The sequence below is a fragment of the Grus americana genome, chromosome 13 (genome assembly GCF_028858705.1).
Source record: "Grus americana isolate bGruAme1 chromosome 13, bGruAme1.mat, whole genome shotgun sequence".
Taxonomy (NCBI): Eukaryota; Metazoa; Chordata; class Aves; order Gruiformes; family Gruidae; genus Grus; species Grus americana.
The window spans coordinates 7,475,400-7,491,094 of NC_072864.1; the positions used below are offsets into that span (position 1 = coordinate 7,475,400).

Sequence of the window (15,695 nt, forward strand, 5' to 3'; positions counted from 1 at the left end):
CAAATTTCTTCTAGTATCAGTGTAGTTGCTCCGAAAAGGAAAGGGACACTGCAGCTTACAGTATGGAGAAGTGATCTCTGTGAGTCTCTTAGAGGTCCCTTTCCCAGAAGACATGGTGTTTCATAGGATCTGGGAGCCACTCATTCCGTTCAACCTGTCCTTCTTTGTCCTCTCTACGTATTTAATGAATGATTTGGCTAAAAAAAACCTTTGTGGAGGTTTCTGCCTTTCTGTATCTATATCTTGGATTTCCATTGGATTTCTGTGGTAACAGGACTGTAATTTTTGTAAAAACCTGCTGTCTTTCAAACAAAATCAGTAATAATCTTCCATGGAGCTTCAGCTATTCTCTGAATTGTTGAATTAAAACTAAAGAAAATGATTAGGTTTTGCTGTCCTGTTTTTTTCCCAAATGATTTTGAATTATTTTTTCACAACTTCTTGCATGGTTTGATTTTCAGTTTTAACACAGCTCAAGCTGGAGTCTGTCTAACCACTGGCAGTCCAGAAGCACAGTTTCTCTATGTGGTACTGTGGTACCTGAAATCAAAGCTCAGGTAAAACATGGGCATAGGATCTTTATTTTGTGCAGCAGAATTACTGCACAGAATATCTTTGAAAATCAGTGCTACTGTATTCTGCTGTTTGGTCAAGCCATGAATCCTTCCAATTCTGCATGACTGAATCAGGACTATTTGGTTTTCATTGTACAAATATGCTCTACAGTATATACTATGACCTAATGTCTACGTGAGTGAGCCTTTCACAGGTTTCTGTACATCTGAAGGGAAACAAGGAATTAAAGAATAATCCAGCTACCAGTGAAGCCTGTGGGAACTCTGCCAAAGCTTTCAATGGGACCAAATATGTAAAATACATATTGTTTGATCCTCCTGTCACATTAGTGCAATTTCACTGACCTCAGTACATTTTTAATGCCCTTCGATCAATATTAAGAATCAGGCCTATAGCTTATTTTTTCAATAATTATCCCCTTTAGTCTCTTAATGTCCTTCCTTCCTGTTAATTTTCTTATTTGTTTTGAGAGATTATGCTGGGAAATTTTTTAATGTTGGGGTTTTTTTCTTTTTCACCACTGCCTTTGATTCTCATATTATTCAGCCTTTCTTTGGTATACTTCCATACTCCTGTCTAATAAAATGCATCTTATCTCCTGGAAGAAATCTACCCCAGATACAAAATGTCTTTATTATTTGTTCGTGTTCATGTTCCTGAGACTACCTAGTATATGATGTAAGACAACAGAACTCCCTGTCTGTGATACAGAGGTTCCAGGAGGAAAAAAAAACTGTGACAGCTATGGAAGTGCTGAGGTCCACTGTGAATACATTAACCTAAGGATTTCATAGTAGGAGAACATTGTATACCGTATAGATCACACTCTGATCCACTGAGTAGCTTCAGTTGTTATACATATTTATGGTTTCCTTTAAGTAGTTTGTGTTTTTACCTGAAAGCTTAACAGTTCCTTTGAGAGTTCAGAGCCCATTGTGACACTGGGTATATAAACTGTGGATTCTTTGACTGCAATGCGTGTGGACAAAGTTAGTATTTTATAAAGGATTCTGAAATACTAGGTCAGTTGCGTCTTTTTTTGTCCATTTATAGAAGGAGCCATATATTTTAGCAAGTTTGGAGCCTCAGCTGGTGGCAACACTTACAGTAATTCTGATGAGCCTGCAATGATTTATAACAGTAGAGGATCAAGTCCAGTAAATTAGATATTCCCTGCACGTGCACAGATTACATTCATAAAGTCGCCAACGTACTACAATGTTGAAGTAACAAATTATGAAATTTCTATTCAAAATACATTGAAATTCACAGATGTCCTTTACAGTGAGTAAATATAAAACAGTGAAAGGAAAAAACCTGAAAATTAGCTTTATTATAACCATAAGCTCCACATCATTTATAATTTTTAACGTGGTTTTTATTATTGCTTATTATTCTTTATATTAACCTAACACCTCTCCTAGTGGAAGCAGGGCCTCCTGATGCTACAGACTGAGCAAAGCACCCAATAAGACGCAATATTCCCACTAAAGAGGTTACAGTCTAGACAAGTTAAGTGATAGTGTATAACAAAGGCGAGGAAAAGAAAGTGATTTGCCTGAGGTAATTTAGCAAGTTAGTGACCAAAATTAGAAAAAGAATCATATTTTTATATCCATACCTTGTATGCTATTCATTCAATCCCACTTCTTTTGCTACAGATTGAATGCAGCTATGTAGTTCTTCCCTCCTATTAGGAATGTTATATTCTTACAGCTGTGTAACTCGGACATTTCCTTGGATTCTGATCTCCGTGCCATTCATGTTAACAAGCATTATCACTAGGCAAACAAAAGCTCAGACTGCACGCATGTTTTAAGCTGATATAGATTTATAGGCAAGTACAAGTGTGACTGAACATAAGATCCACTACTTCCTTCCATCCATCTCACCACAAAACATTTCTCCTTCAGGAAAGAGAAATGGTTAAACTGTAAAACTTCTGACACAGTCTGCAGCTCTGGTACTTACGTGCCAGTGTCTCATCACATTGCAGAGCTCCTGTGCATCACCAGTATGGGTCTTCCTTGAAACTTGACTATTTTTTCTCATCAGGCAAGTGTATGATGACAATAAAATCTGAATGCTATTAATTGGAGCTTGTTTCATACTAATATTCATTAGTATCCTGCATATGTTTTCATCCCTTTGGAATGAAAGGGATGAATTCCACATAGAACTTGTACCCAGAAAGTGTTTCTTGTGCCCCAATTTGTGTCTTGCTTCTGATTAATCTAGATTTTCACTCTCACACCTGGTTCTCTTTTCAGCTTTGGTATGATTCATGATGGAGAAGGAAATCCTTGTAGAAAAGCTGAGGGTAATATTATGTCTCCCACACTCACAGGAAACAATGGAGTGTTTTCTTGGTCTGTATGCAGCAGGCAGTATCTCAACAAATTTCTCAGGTAGGTCAGATGTAAATCTGGGCCGGTGCCAGGGAATGTATCTTTAGTAATTGGGCTTGAACTCTTGAACAGACATAAAAATTACTTAAGTGTGAAATTCACCTCTTTTAAAATGTGCTCAAACCCATGTATGAAGTGTATAGGTGGTACGACGTATAAGTTTTTTTGTGCTGCCTTATTTCAAAAGAATGAATTTCACCCTCCATGAATATCCTGCAGTAATGCCTGGCATATCATTCTTTCCCAGGCATTCCTGTCAGCAGCTAGGTTTGTTAGAGAATTAGTGGGAAGTGAACACAAAAGAGGGCAGACACAGTGGTACCAAAGTCATTACAAAATGTAAATTAACATTAGTGGCCTTTCTCACTGGAGTTTCTCTCTTGATCTAGCTCGTGTCATGAATAAGGACATTTTACATTTTTTGCATACTGTTTCAGGGGGGAAAAAAAGGAAAAAAGAAAGATGCCCATTACTTCTCCAGCATGTTGGCATTACTCAGTGGTACTTTTAAAGGAACTGTTTTTCAGTCCGTGCTTAATGTCATCAGAATTGCTGTCCTTTCCTGTACAACTTTCCTTTTATTTTGTTTGTCGTACATGGGTAAACTATACATGAGTACTAAAAAATACGTAAGCGATACTAAGACCCAGATCCAATACAGGCATTTTAGATGTCAGTTCCTTAGAGTGAGAATCAAGTACCTAGATAGTTCTGTGGATCTGATCTTTGAATTCCAAGTTAGTATCTTAGAGAGGAAGCCAGGAAAGGTGACAGAGTTCTGGTGGGTTTTTTCTGCTGCAATGATGCAACATACTCTAAGTACACAACTAAAAAGTCACATAGGCCCTCCAACATGCAGTATGGTCCAAGAGACTTACACTTGGAAGATAAATCCAGCATAGGGTGGCCTTCTGTATACATGAGTTCTCAAGCATATACAAAGGAGAAAAAAGTAGACCATAGGGTACCTTTGCTCTTAAGCTGGACACGGCCAACCCAAAGCCCACAAGCTGCAGCAGTCTTCTGTTTGTCAATCCACACAATGCAAATGCTGAAATGAGACACTGTGCCTGTGATTCTGTTGATTCCTGATTTTGGGAATCCATTTAAGCGAAAAAAGCAGACTAGATCACCTTGCTCTTGGTTACACAGGAATAAAGGGAGGAAAAGAATTTGACATCATTCTTTCTTGTTGTCACAACAGTCCCAAAGCCTGGAAATTCCTGCTTCCTTAAAACTTTGCAGGTCAGGCTACCAAGAAGATGTCAAGATCTTTTCGCTCCTGCAAGCAGATATTCTTATTTCAGTGCATACCTCTAAAGCTAGTTAAAGGTACTGTATACCATATTATGTGTTTTTGCTGGTCTGTAGCAAATTAAAATATTTTGATATAAAGATCATAGTTATGACTAATATACATTCTCATTATAGTACAGCTCAAGCTGCCTGCCTGGTTGATGAACCTAAGCAAACAGGACAGTATAAATACCCTGACAAACTGCCAGGGCAGATCTATGATGCTGATACCCAGTGCAAATGGCAATTTGGAATGAAAGCAAAACTGTGCAACCTCAGCTTTGTAAAGGTACCTACTGATATACTTCTGAAAAATTAAAATTACATTAGAGAACTGCAGTACAGTAAACAAATACAAGTAATACAGTGTTCTTCAGAGGCCTGGGCTATTTCTGTACTTTATCTTGTTTGACAATTTGCTTTGAAGGTACTGGCCTCTTTTGAGAAATATCACAGTCCCAGGGGAGTTTCAGAAGGAAATGTGTCCTTTCCAGGAGCCATAAGGAGTTCAGTTGAATGCATAAGGCTCAGGAGCCCTTCCCTACTAAGGGAAATTAGCAGGCACTAGAGTTTTGATCAAAACTTGCCTGGGGTGTGGGGTAAGGACGACTCAGTTTCTTGTGTTTTGTTTTACTCATGCATTGACAGAAAAGTCTGGAAAAGATCTATAGGGTTATTTTAGAACAATAAAAGCATAACTTATGCTCTTGACATTGTGATGAAGGATTCATTTAGATTAACTTGTTATTTTAGTGACTGCTACACACACTCCTTGCTGATCTCTTCAGAGAAGGCATTTTATTAAATAATCTGCAGTGCTCATTCTGAAAAGAAGTATTGTAATTTCTTTTATTCCTGTTATTATCCTGGAGTATTTTGGTTTATTTTATACTAACCACATTTATCAGGTGGTGGCAACTGTGTTTCTTCTACAGCTAATAAACAAAGAAGAGAGAGTGAACAGCACTGTGAAGAGACTATATTTCCAGACATCTCCTGTGTTTTAGAAAATCTAGTCTCTTCACAGTATTATCGTCACTGTAGACTTGATGAAATTTTAGCCTTGAACTTTTTAACACAGTTTTTGTTCTGTTATAGTCCCACACTCAAAATAGTTTTAAAAAAATACATAGTGAAATGGTGCATAGACGAGAAGGGAATATACAGGATATGGCTGTGCTATGAATCTTAAACCCTGGATTTTCTAAATTCAGAAAATTCAGCTAGTTGTATAGCTTTTCAGGTAGCAAAGGCATGTATCATTTGTTACTCTTTCTAAACACTAGGAAATAGTGGGAATTGAGTACTATAGTCAGTACTTTTTTCTTTTCAGGATATATGCAAATCTCTCTGGTGTCACAAAGTGGGTCATAGGTGCGAGACAAAGTTCATGCCGGCAGCAGAAGGAACAGCTTGTGGTATAAGTATGGTAAGTTGTTTTATAAACAGGACAAAGTCATTCTAACGTGTTTTTAGAGTGTGTTGGGTCAAATACCAGCTCCTGTCAAAACCAGTTTTATCCAGATCCCTCCAGGTTTGCTGGCATGGACTTCCGGATTGCTCTGTAAAAGATCGTGTTGTGATACATAGTCAGGACTGGTCCTCACAGTGGCACCAGTCTGATGGTAGGGAGTGATGCCTTTCCCATTGAGCTATGGAGTAAGATATATCTGGCAAATCTGAATCAGTAAGAAAAACCATTAATTATAACAGAAGTTAGATGAAGGTTTCAGACTCCACTCTGATATAAACATTCCTTAAGCCATAATATTTGCTATACAGACTAAGGCCATCATGCATATTATCATCAGTGATCACTACTAAAAGAGCATGGTTATTTGTTTTAGTTGAACCTTCTAATTTACACTCATCTGTAGTCACCCAAAATATTTTCTTTTGCTGTAATGTTTCTTCCAGTAGAGTATTGTTACTGACAAATGTTCAATTTCGCTTTTTCTCTTTGTGCAATATTTCATAATTGAATGACAAAAGGGAGAAATTTTAGCAGCATTTTAGCAGGCTACTTTTAAATTACGTGGGAAGTTTTGAGATTCTGACAGCAGAGGACCATAAATTAACATGGATTTTTTGGGGAAGAGTAAGCCAAAAAGATACTCTCCAAGAGAACAGTTTTGAAAATTTGTACCTCAGAGATCTTCAACTCAGAACTCAGACAAATTTTAGGACATTACTTCTCTATACCATTGTGTGGGTCAATGTCCTACTTCAGAGTCCTTGTCCTGTTAGCTGTCTCATTGAGTTCAATGGGTGACCTCATGTTTATTAGGGTTAAGCATTGGAGCTTTAAATGTGGATTTTTTTCTTTTTTGCATCTACTGGGTACCGCTAACTCTGATGGGATATTTTTTGGCGTTCTTTTGGCAGTGGTGTCGAAGAGGACAGTGTGTCAAATATGGTGATCATGGACCCAAGCCTGTAAATGGCCAATGGTCTGCCTGGTCTGAGTGGTCAGAGTGTACTCGCACTTGTGGAGGTGGGGTCACATATCAAGAAAGACACTGCAATAATCCAAAGTAAGACATAGATATGAAAAGGTATTATTTTTATACTAACTACCTAAGTTTTTAGAACAAAAAAAATAAGAGTCCATTTCTGGAGGGAAATAGTATGTGTGAAAATATTTCTAAGACCTTTCTTTCATGTCCAGTGTGACCAGTCAGTAGCTGAAGGACAGAAATATGTCCTGATACTAGAAAGCAGTGGCTGTCTGAAGGCTGCTAGAGTACTAGAACATCTACAGCCCAACTTTCTCAATTTATTTTGTGACACTACAGTTTATCAAATACCTGCAGAAGTAACCAAAGGCCAGACAGACATATTCACACCTAATAATTTAAGAGCAAGGGAAAAATGTCTTAAAAGCTATTAAGACTTATGATGAGATCATATTATCCAGGATAATAAAACAAAAATGTTTAAAGTTGATATCAAAGTGGTTGTAGACAGATGTCTTTGTAGGTCTGTCAGGTTCTTTGCATTCTTATCTGTTTCACAGGTCAGAATAAAGTTGCTGAACCCCAGAATTGTATGCTAACTTATGAAACATTTCTGGTATTTTCCTCTAGTGAGTGTCTTATCACTGGAAAGACTACTATTCCTTACAATACTATTTCAAAGTAGAAGTAAAGTGTTACCTGACTAGCATCTTTCCCAAGTACTCAATTTGCTTCAACTTAGAAGGAAAAAGGATTTCACTGTTTTATTTCATACACAACTTCAACAGGCATAGACACGTGTATTCTTCATTGCACACAATAAAAACAACATTTAAACTGCAGTAATAAAAACCAGAGAAAATATGACACAGTTTATATGAGGCTCTAAAGAAGCCTCACACCTACTATACAGTGCTGCAGTAATAATATCCACGCTTCATATACTATGTTATAGGAAAATGTGAGTTAGTTAAAATAGTCTTTATTACCCTCACTCAGTCAAGCCAATTTTTGCAGATCCACAGCAGAGCATTTTCTCAACCTTTTCTGTTGTTTCTCAGTGTATTTTGATAAATAAAATTACTTGGATAGTTTCCTTTATTAAACAATATAGCAAGAGAATGCAGAGTTTCGATTACATGTCATATATATATTTTGGTCTTCCTACTCTGGTCCCTGTTTTGCCTGCTAAGCTTGTATGTATGCACATTGTTCTTTGCATTTATTCATAAGCCTTCCCTTGCTCTCCCTGTGTGACAGAATAATGTCCAGTAATTGAAATGTTTCAGTTTGGCGCACTATTATAACTGGTAATGATTTCAAATGGTCTTCAAATAGAAGCTCTTTAACATGAAGGGTGTCTTTTACTGCAGCGTTACATATTTAAAACTTGATGCGAGACCTGATGTAACCAAGACTTGATACCAGAACGGGATCGTGTTTATACTAAATTTGATTTTATTATATTAGTGATAATTCAGTTAGAGCAAAGAGAAGATACTATAAATCTCTCTCAGAGTCAGAGTGATGAAATGACAGGACTATAAATAAGCCATCCACACAACAGTGTACAAGTATCCAGGTAGCTGTATTTCCCATCACAGCACTTTTGTATAAATGTGGAATCATTAGAAAAATGATACTATCCATTTTCAGTGTTACACCACATGGAACGATTTATAACCAAGTCACTGTTCATTGTTCACCTCTATAACTACACATAAACAAAGAATAATGATTCCTTTCTTTTTGAACTTCTGAAATATATTTCAGATGTTTATATATTCCAGTACACATATTATTTCATAGGTACTATATTTATTTCACTTTTCCTAATCCAGATTTGTGTAGGACCTAATGTTTATTTTGTTCAAAATCTTGATAGACATTTTTGGATAGCAAAATTTTGCGAATGACAAAGAATAACATGTATTTCTGTAAGAGATTAGGATATGGGGTGTGGATCTCTGAAGAACTGACTGGGCTCTAAAATGAGTTTTCAAATTTCTCAAAGCAACTGACTTCTTATGAACGTTGAGGGAGATTTCTAGGTTTCCAATGATTTTAAAGGTGACGCATCCTGTTAGGAGCTTAGAGGCAGGTGAAGAACACAGGTTCAGGCTGCTGCTTATGAAAATCTCATTATTTGTGTTTGTATGTGAAATTGTCCTCTTGCAAATAATATCCAACCAATTCAATTTCCTTTCTCTTGACAATTTTAAGACAGGCCTTGTGACCACACCCAGACAGCTCTGTGTATGGCTTCTGAATTACCACGAGTTACGTACAAATTCATACCGACAAACACCTATGGAGGTCATCTGCAGAACACAGAACTATGCAGATTTGCTAAAATCATTACGGTTCTGTAAATTGTCACGGTGTGATTTCATGGATCTGGTTTTCATACATCACAACATTTTACAATTGAGGTACTTTTCCAAGATAGAAATAGATTACATAATTTAATAGTTTAGCTGGAAAGAACCTGAAGACTGCCCGAGAGATTTAAATTAATACCTAAATCATATCTGTGGGACTGCATCCTGCCCACTTCACAATAGTGCATTGTTCAGCAAGAGTAGAATGGAGATTTAGGCATGTATGCAATCAAAAAACTGAAACAAAATTGCTTGAACACATCTTTTTAATCTTTTGTGTACAACATCTGTAACAGTGATTACAGACAATGCAGATGTAAACTGGTGCAAAGTAATGATGCCATTTAAAATACTAATTAAAAATGAAGACTGTGAAAGACCTTGTAGACCTTCCAAATTCATGCAGAATAAAATAGTCTACCTTTGTGATACTATCATAATATGGTCATAATATGAGCAGAAATGTTCTCACTCGAATTTAAACAATTACAAAACATGACAAAATAGGAGTCCAGAATTTCAGAGTCTAATTTCCTTTGTAATACATAAAATACTTTCCTTGATCAGATTAATTGCAGGATTTCTCACTCTCTCTCTTGCTTTGTAGTGAATATCCATTTTATTTCCATTGTTCATGAAGTCTATTCTTAAAAGTGTACTGCAAAATTAATTTAAGCTACTCTTGTAGCATTTTAATATTTGAGTCTTATATGAAGTGGAATATTTACATCTTTGAATTTACACTCCTTTTAAAAATCATTCTTTGGAGACTGTTTTTTTGCTGGCCTTTCTCACCAAGTTTCTCACGTCTAACACTATCACCCTAACAGCATCTATTCACGCAGGTATCTTTACCTCTACATGCCAATGCTGGGAAGGTACGAAGATGGATGAAAAGTTTAGGTTATATCTGTATTAGGACCACTGTACCACTATAGAAATACTGGGATACCCTCTGTGCAAGCATTCCTTTGTAAGCACAGTTGTACTAACAGAGCTTCTGTAGGCAGTCAAACCAAAATCTACTGGTGGTATAAACATCACCAATAAAAGCGTGATTTTGTCAGTGTAGATAATAGTATTTTCTCAGAAATTAGGTTTTGCAGATCTACTTCTAGTTGCCTGTAGATTACCTAACTCTTACTGACATCTTGTTGGTAAAAATCGAAGGTGGGGAAGTTTCCATAATTCTCTGGCCAACAGTTTCAGTAATGGGAGTGTGCTGCAATATTAAAATGCCTTAACAGAGCTGGGAAACAAAATGCCTCTTTCAGTGCTCCCTTAGTTTGGTGGAATTTTATACCATCCTCAAAGGCAAGACTGTGGCTAGAAATCACGATCTAGCCATAAATAATTCTATTATATTGCTTGTTTGGTGGCATTTACTTGGAAGAAGGTTGCTTCTTTTCCTTACACTAAAGCAGATTTGCTCTCTGGGGCTGAAGGAGGTCAAAAATCATACATGTGCTGAAGTTGTAAAGGAAGTCTGTAGAGAATTGAGTAAGGACCCAGCAGTTTGGCTGCCTTAACTCAAATCTCTCACCAATTGCACAAAGTCAACATAAATACTCCTTGACTTCACTGATGTTACATATCCTCCCTGCCTGTCACAAACTGAATTGCCACCTACTAGGACAGAAAATCTGACTTCGTTTTAAGACCTTTGCCATTATACCCGGTGTTGGGGTAGCTAGTGGGTGACCTCAAGAAAAGTCACTGGAGGTTGTTTTGTTTCCACAACACATTTTGCTGGTGCTTTAACCCAGTTTTAAATAGAGGAACAGGTGGGTTTCCACCTCTTCCTTTGAATGATTGTTTTGTAGCCCAGAATTCTGGAAAAGCCAGGTATTGTGTACATTCAAAGCTGATTCAAAACATAAAACCCAAGCCCCAACTTGGTTAGAGGCTTACACATATGAGGGTTAAAATTTGTAATAAAGCAAAAAGAAAAAGCACCTGGATTTACTCATCCATGTTGCACCAGGCTGTCTCCATGTTCCGCCAGTCAGATGCATGTCAAGAGAAGTTCCATGGGATACTTGATATGGGGAATAGTTATAACATAGTGTATAGGGATTTAAACAAACAAATCATACTTTTTGCAACTGTATTTTTAATACGATTATTATTAATAATAATTATTATTAATTTATTATTATTATTCAGTATCTTTTATATTAGTCTGATTTTTTTCCTGAATGTGTGTGTAACATGGGCAAACTGTCCACTGAAAGGTCATAGCTTGTCTTCCAAGTATGTATGTTCCCTAATTTTTAAGAATCATTATATAAATATGTGCATTTTTACATTTCTTTTTGCTTGACGCAAGAAATTGTATAATAAGACAAAGAATTTTTAGAATTTGGTGAAGATTTGGTTCAGTACTTGCAGATGTATATCTGAGCATTGTGAAACTGCAGAAATAACACCAGTGAATTCCTGTGTATATCCATAAGGAATACAAAAGTGAATACATTTCTCAGCAGCTTGTGAGAGCTCTCAGTCACTTTAAAAAGAGCGAGTCTTACATGTTACATTTTTTACAGTCGTGTGCATAGACTAAATAGTTAAAAACTATGATTCTGATAACAAAGGATACTAGCAAAGTAATAGAATGTGCTATTTTTATTCAAATTAAGGGAAATGCCCAGGTAAAGTTTGCTGAAGTGGATGTGACATGTTTAAAGTTCTCCATGAATTCCAGTGTTTTCCTAAAGCAGGGCAACTGTGCAGAGTCCTTTTTTCCTTTGACTGTTTTAAAGCACATTTTTTCAAAATGATTTACAAAACAAATGAACAACCAAATGTAATTATTCATTCTGTTTATGTTTGATCAGTGTTATGTTATCCTTTATTAACTCTTATTGTGATAGGTAATTCTTTGCACATGTTCATTCCTGGGTTACAGCAGAGTAAAAATAGCTATATAACAAGATTGAAACCAGCCAATATAAAATAGCCCTATAAATTTAAATTAGTGAGAACATGACTCACCTCTAGATGGTTGCATCTTTGCTGAGTTTGCAGTGATCCAAGTAGATAATTCATGGCAACCGCTCTGCTTGGGTTTAGGAACGGTGAAAATTAATGGCCCGTAGAAGAAATACTCCTCTCCTAAGACAACCTGTCCTTTCATTTTCTCTGTTAATACACATGTAACATGCCAATCACACAAAAAGTAGGTTTTGCAAAAGAATTTTTTTTTTACTTTTTATTTTTCAGGCCACAGTATGGTGGCAAATTCTGCCAAGGTTCCAGTCGTATTTATCAACTTTGTAATAATCAGCCATGTCCAGCCAATAGTTTGGATTTCCGTGCCCAGCAGTGTGCAGAATACAACAGCAAACCTTTCCGGGGATGGTACTACAAATGGAAGCCATATACTAAAGTGGAAGGTAATTATGCCACAGCTCTGATGGACAAAGGCAATTGCAGGAAGCAAGCTGTAAGCTGTAATTCATCCATATTCTCTGGGCAAATATCACCCTGATGTAAGCAAATAGAAATTCAGTTGGCTTATTGGAGATGTGTTTGCTTTCTAGCATAGTTGAATCCGGCCTCCTGTGCGATACTGCCTGTATGAACATGCAGAATTCATTTTGGTTGGGAATTTAAACCTTTGTCCTTAGCATGACTCCCTGGCTGTTGCTACCCCTCTCTTTCATTTTATATTACATATCTGTTAGTGTGAAAACAAAACAATTTCCATGGATTTTTCAGCATGGGAAATGTGAGCTCCCAGAAGAACACTACCAGAATCTTCCTTCCTTTGGAATGTTCTCAGATTTCGAAACGTAACAATAAATCAACCTTTTGACTTTTCTGTTGGTATAGTCCCATGAGAATTGGAAAAACAAACAATGTACTGGCATAAATTTTTTAAAGTCATCTTTTACTAAGAGATCTTTATAAAGTTCAGGTCTCAATAACTGTTTGCCTTTTGTACAAGCAAAGTCTATTTTTACTTTACGCATCTTAATTTTGCAAATATTTTGAATCAGTATTCATTTTTATAGATACAAGAAGTATTTTCTGCAGTTTGAAAACACAGTTTGGAGCTGCAATTGCTACTACTTGAATAAAAGTGGCTGGATTATATCACATTGTAGCTGCTTTGTTTAGCACTTGTACACATTTGCTTTTGATGATAACAAGTGTATAATTTTATATATATATGTACATACACATACATGTAACTTTCATTCATAGCCCAGTTATATTTTCTTCAAAAGACTTTGCAGACATTTTCGTGGGTATTCAGAAATCTACGTTCTAACAGCCATTGTGAACAGGGAAAGAGGAAATAGTTTCACAGCATGTAACAATGGGTGTTGTACAATAGAGAGCATAATGCATTTTGTTTAACAGAAATTAAGGTAGCCTACATTGGTTTTAAAGGTAGAGGCTGCATTTACTGAAAGGAATAGGAGCTTAAAATTAGGGACAAAGGGCATGATTTTCAAAACCAAGATGTCCTCAAGTGACTCTGAACTTGAAAACGCCTGTGTTACTCTCTTAGCTGCTTTTCAAAATCTCCCCCAAGATCTACATTTATAGTCCTGAAAACAGCATCCGGTTTTCAAAATTGCTACAGATGCCTTGCCTCTGTAGAAAGTGCTATTGAAAATCCAGCTGCTTATTTAAGAATAAAAGGATACTATTCTGAATCCAATTTCATGTTCTTCAAAATTTTGTTACACCATTTTATTTGTTGCACTTACTATTTGTATTAAAATTGTGTATTTTGGCAGTTGTGACAATATTTACAATTGTATGACTCTTTTTAGCTATGTAGAATCAATCAGCCCTTTATAAGTGTAAGCTACCACCCGTGTATAAGAAGAAATTTGATTGACAATGGTTGGGATTTTTTAGAGGAAAAGCACTTTTTTTAGGGCAAAATCTGGCCCCAGTCCAAGCTTTCAACTGAACTGATCATTTGTGCCATCTTATATCTTTTTCGAATTTTAACTAAAAATTAAATTATTACAATCTTCCATTTCTCTTAATAAAAAAAGAAATTTTCAACTGTGAACCAGTGGAACTGAAATCAGGGCCACATCAGCAGACCTAATGCAATGTGCATGTTGTCACACTGGTTTGAATTCTTAATTCCATCTGTGGAGAGTGAAACCCACAGGTTCTTTTAAAATAGCATAATGTAAGCTATTTCTGCCCATCTTGGGGTCCTAATATGTCACCACACACAATTAATCCTTGTAGCTTCCTGCATTCATCTAGGATGCAGGAAGAAACAATAGCCAAATGCCTTTTTCGTTTTTTTAGAAAAAAAACCAAATGGTGCTGCAGGTCTGCTAATACTTTCTTGTCTTGTTTTTTGGGTTGTTTTTTCCCAGAGGAAGATAGATGTAAATTGTACTGCACAGCTGAAGACTTTGACTTTTTCTTTGCAATGTCCAGCAAAGTGAAGGATGGAACTCTGTGTTCTCCAAATAAATATGATGTTTGCATTGATGGAATATGTGAAGTAAGATAAAATTAAGTTTCTTACAATCCCAATGTCTATTTTTTTAAGTGGGCAATTCACTCCTTTATGGAAAATTCAGCTGTTTCTTCAAATTCCCTTATGTCTGAGTCCTTCACTTGTGCCTTTTGGTTGCAGCAAGTAGGGTGTGATCATGAACTTGGTTCCAAAGCTGCATTGGATGCTTGTGGAGTTTGTAAAGGAGATAATTCAACGTGCAAGTTCTTTAAAGGCCAATACTTGATCCAGCACAAAGCTAATGGTAAGGAAAGCTGTTCCACATGATCATCAACTCATTGCTCTGCTGTATCCCCATGTAATGTATATGACTCCTTGCTCATTAGGGCAGTGGCTAAAAGTCCAGATGTGAACTGAAAATCACAGGGAGAGTGAGAGGAGAGTTCACATTTCTCCTGTTTCTTGGTAACAAGAAAGCTATGACCATAAGTCTTGGTTAGTTAATTTGCAAGCATTCCTCTTGTTTCTTAAGCCACATTTTCCCTTTACGTGTGAATTTCCTCTTAAAAGATTTTAGGATTCAAGCAAGTGAAAAAATAGCTGTCAACAGCTGCCTGGAATGGGACTGTAGAAGATATAAAAAGCGATACACAGCATAATGCCAAACATGACAGTATTTCCATGTCCATTTTCAAATTAAGTTTCCTGGAAGCTGTCCAGCTGATTCAACAGATGATCCAGTCACTGGGAGGTGGACTTTTCTTTAGTGGACTGTCACAGGCTTCCTCTGAAACAATCTCACTGTGCCTCAGTTTCTCAGGCATAAAATGCAGATAATATTTCTATACCCACAGGGGTATTTTGAGGCTCCATTTACTGTTGTTCATAAGACATGTCAATACTACAGTAATATAGGCCAGGAAATTGTTTAGGATATAGTAATACAGAGATGCAGTGCTAGAAAGATAATTTAAACTGCTCTGCAAAATTCGCTGTGTGCAGTACGTGTTGGAGATTGTCAGCGGTGTCTCGTCTGACTGTAGAATGAGTGAGATCTCATTCGTGCTCACATGCTCAGTGCAATGGCTCACAGCAGGGAGATCCAGTGGTGCACAGGGCTCTGTGAAAACTCTCT

General features: G+C 36.7%; 1 protein-coding gene across 3 annotated transcripts in view; it reads left to right on the top strand.

The window, feature by feature from the left end:
* The window catches only part of ADAMTS18 (ADAM metallopeptidase with thrombospondin type 1 motif 18), a 79,269-nt gene that overhangs the window by 35,503 nt on the left and 28,071 nt on the right, over nucleotides 1–15,695 (top strand). For all 3 annotated transcript variants that reach the window (XM_054841062.1, XM_054841063.1, XM_054841065.1), the window contains 7 exons: nucleotides 2,847–2,984; nucleotides 4,416–4,569; nucleotides 5,614–5,709; nucleotides 6,666–6,814; nucleotides 12,340–12,512; nucleotides 14,475–14,605; nucleotides 14,741–14,864. In XM_054841062.1, the coding sequence (XP_054697037.1) occupies nucleotides 2,847–2,984; nucleotides 4,416–4,569; nucleotides 5,614–5,709; nucleotides 6,666–6,814; nucleotides 12,340–12,512; nucleotides 14,475–14,605; nucleotides 14,741–14,864 (965 nt within the window). The remainder of the gene's footprint in view (nucleotides 1–2,846; nucleotides 2,985–4,415; nucleotides 4,570–5,613; nucleotides 5,710–6,665; nucleotides 6,815–12,339; nucleotides 12,513–14,474; nucleotides 14,606–14,740; nucleotides 14,865–15,695) is intronic.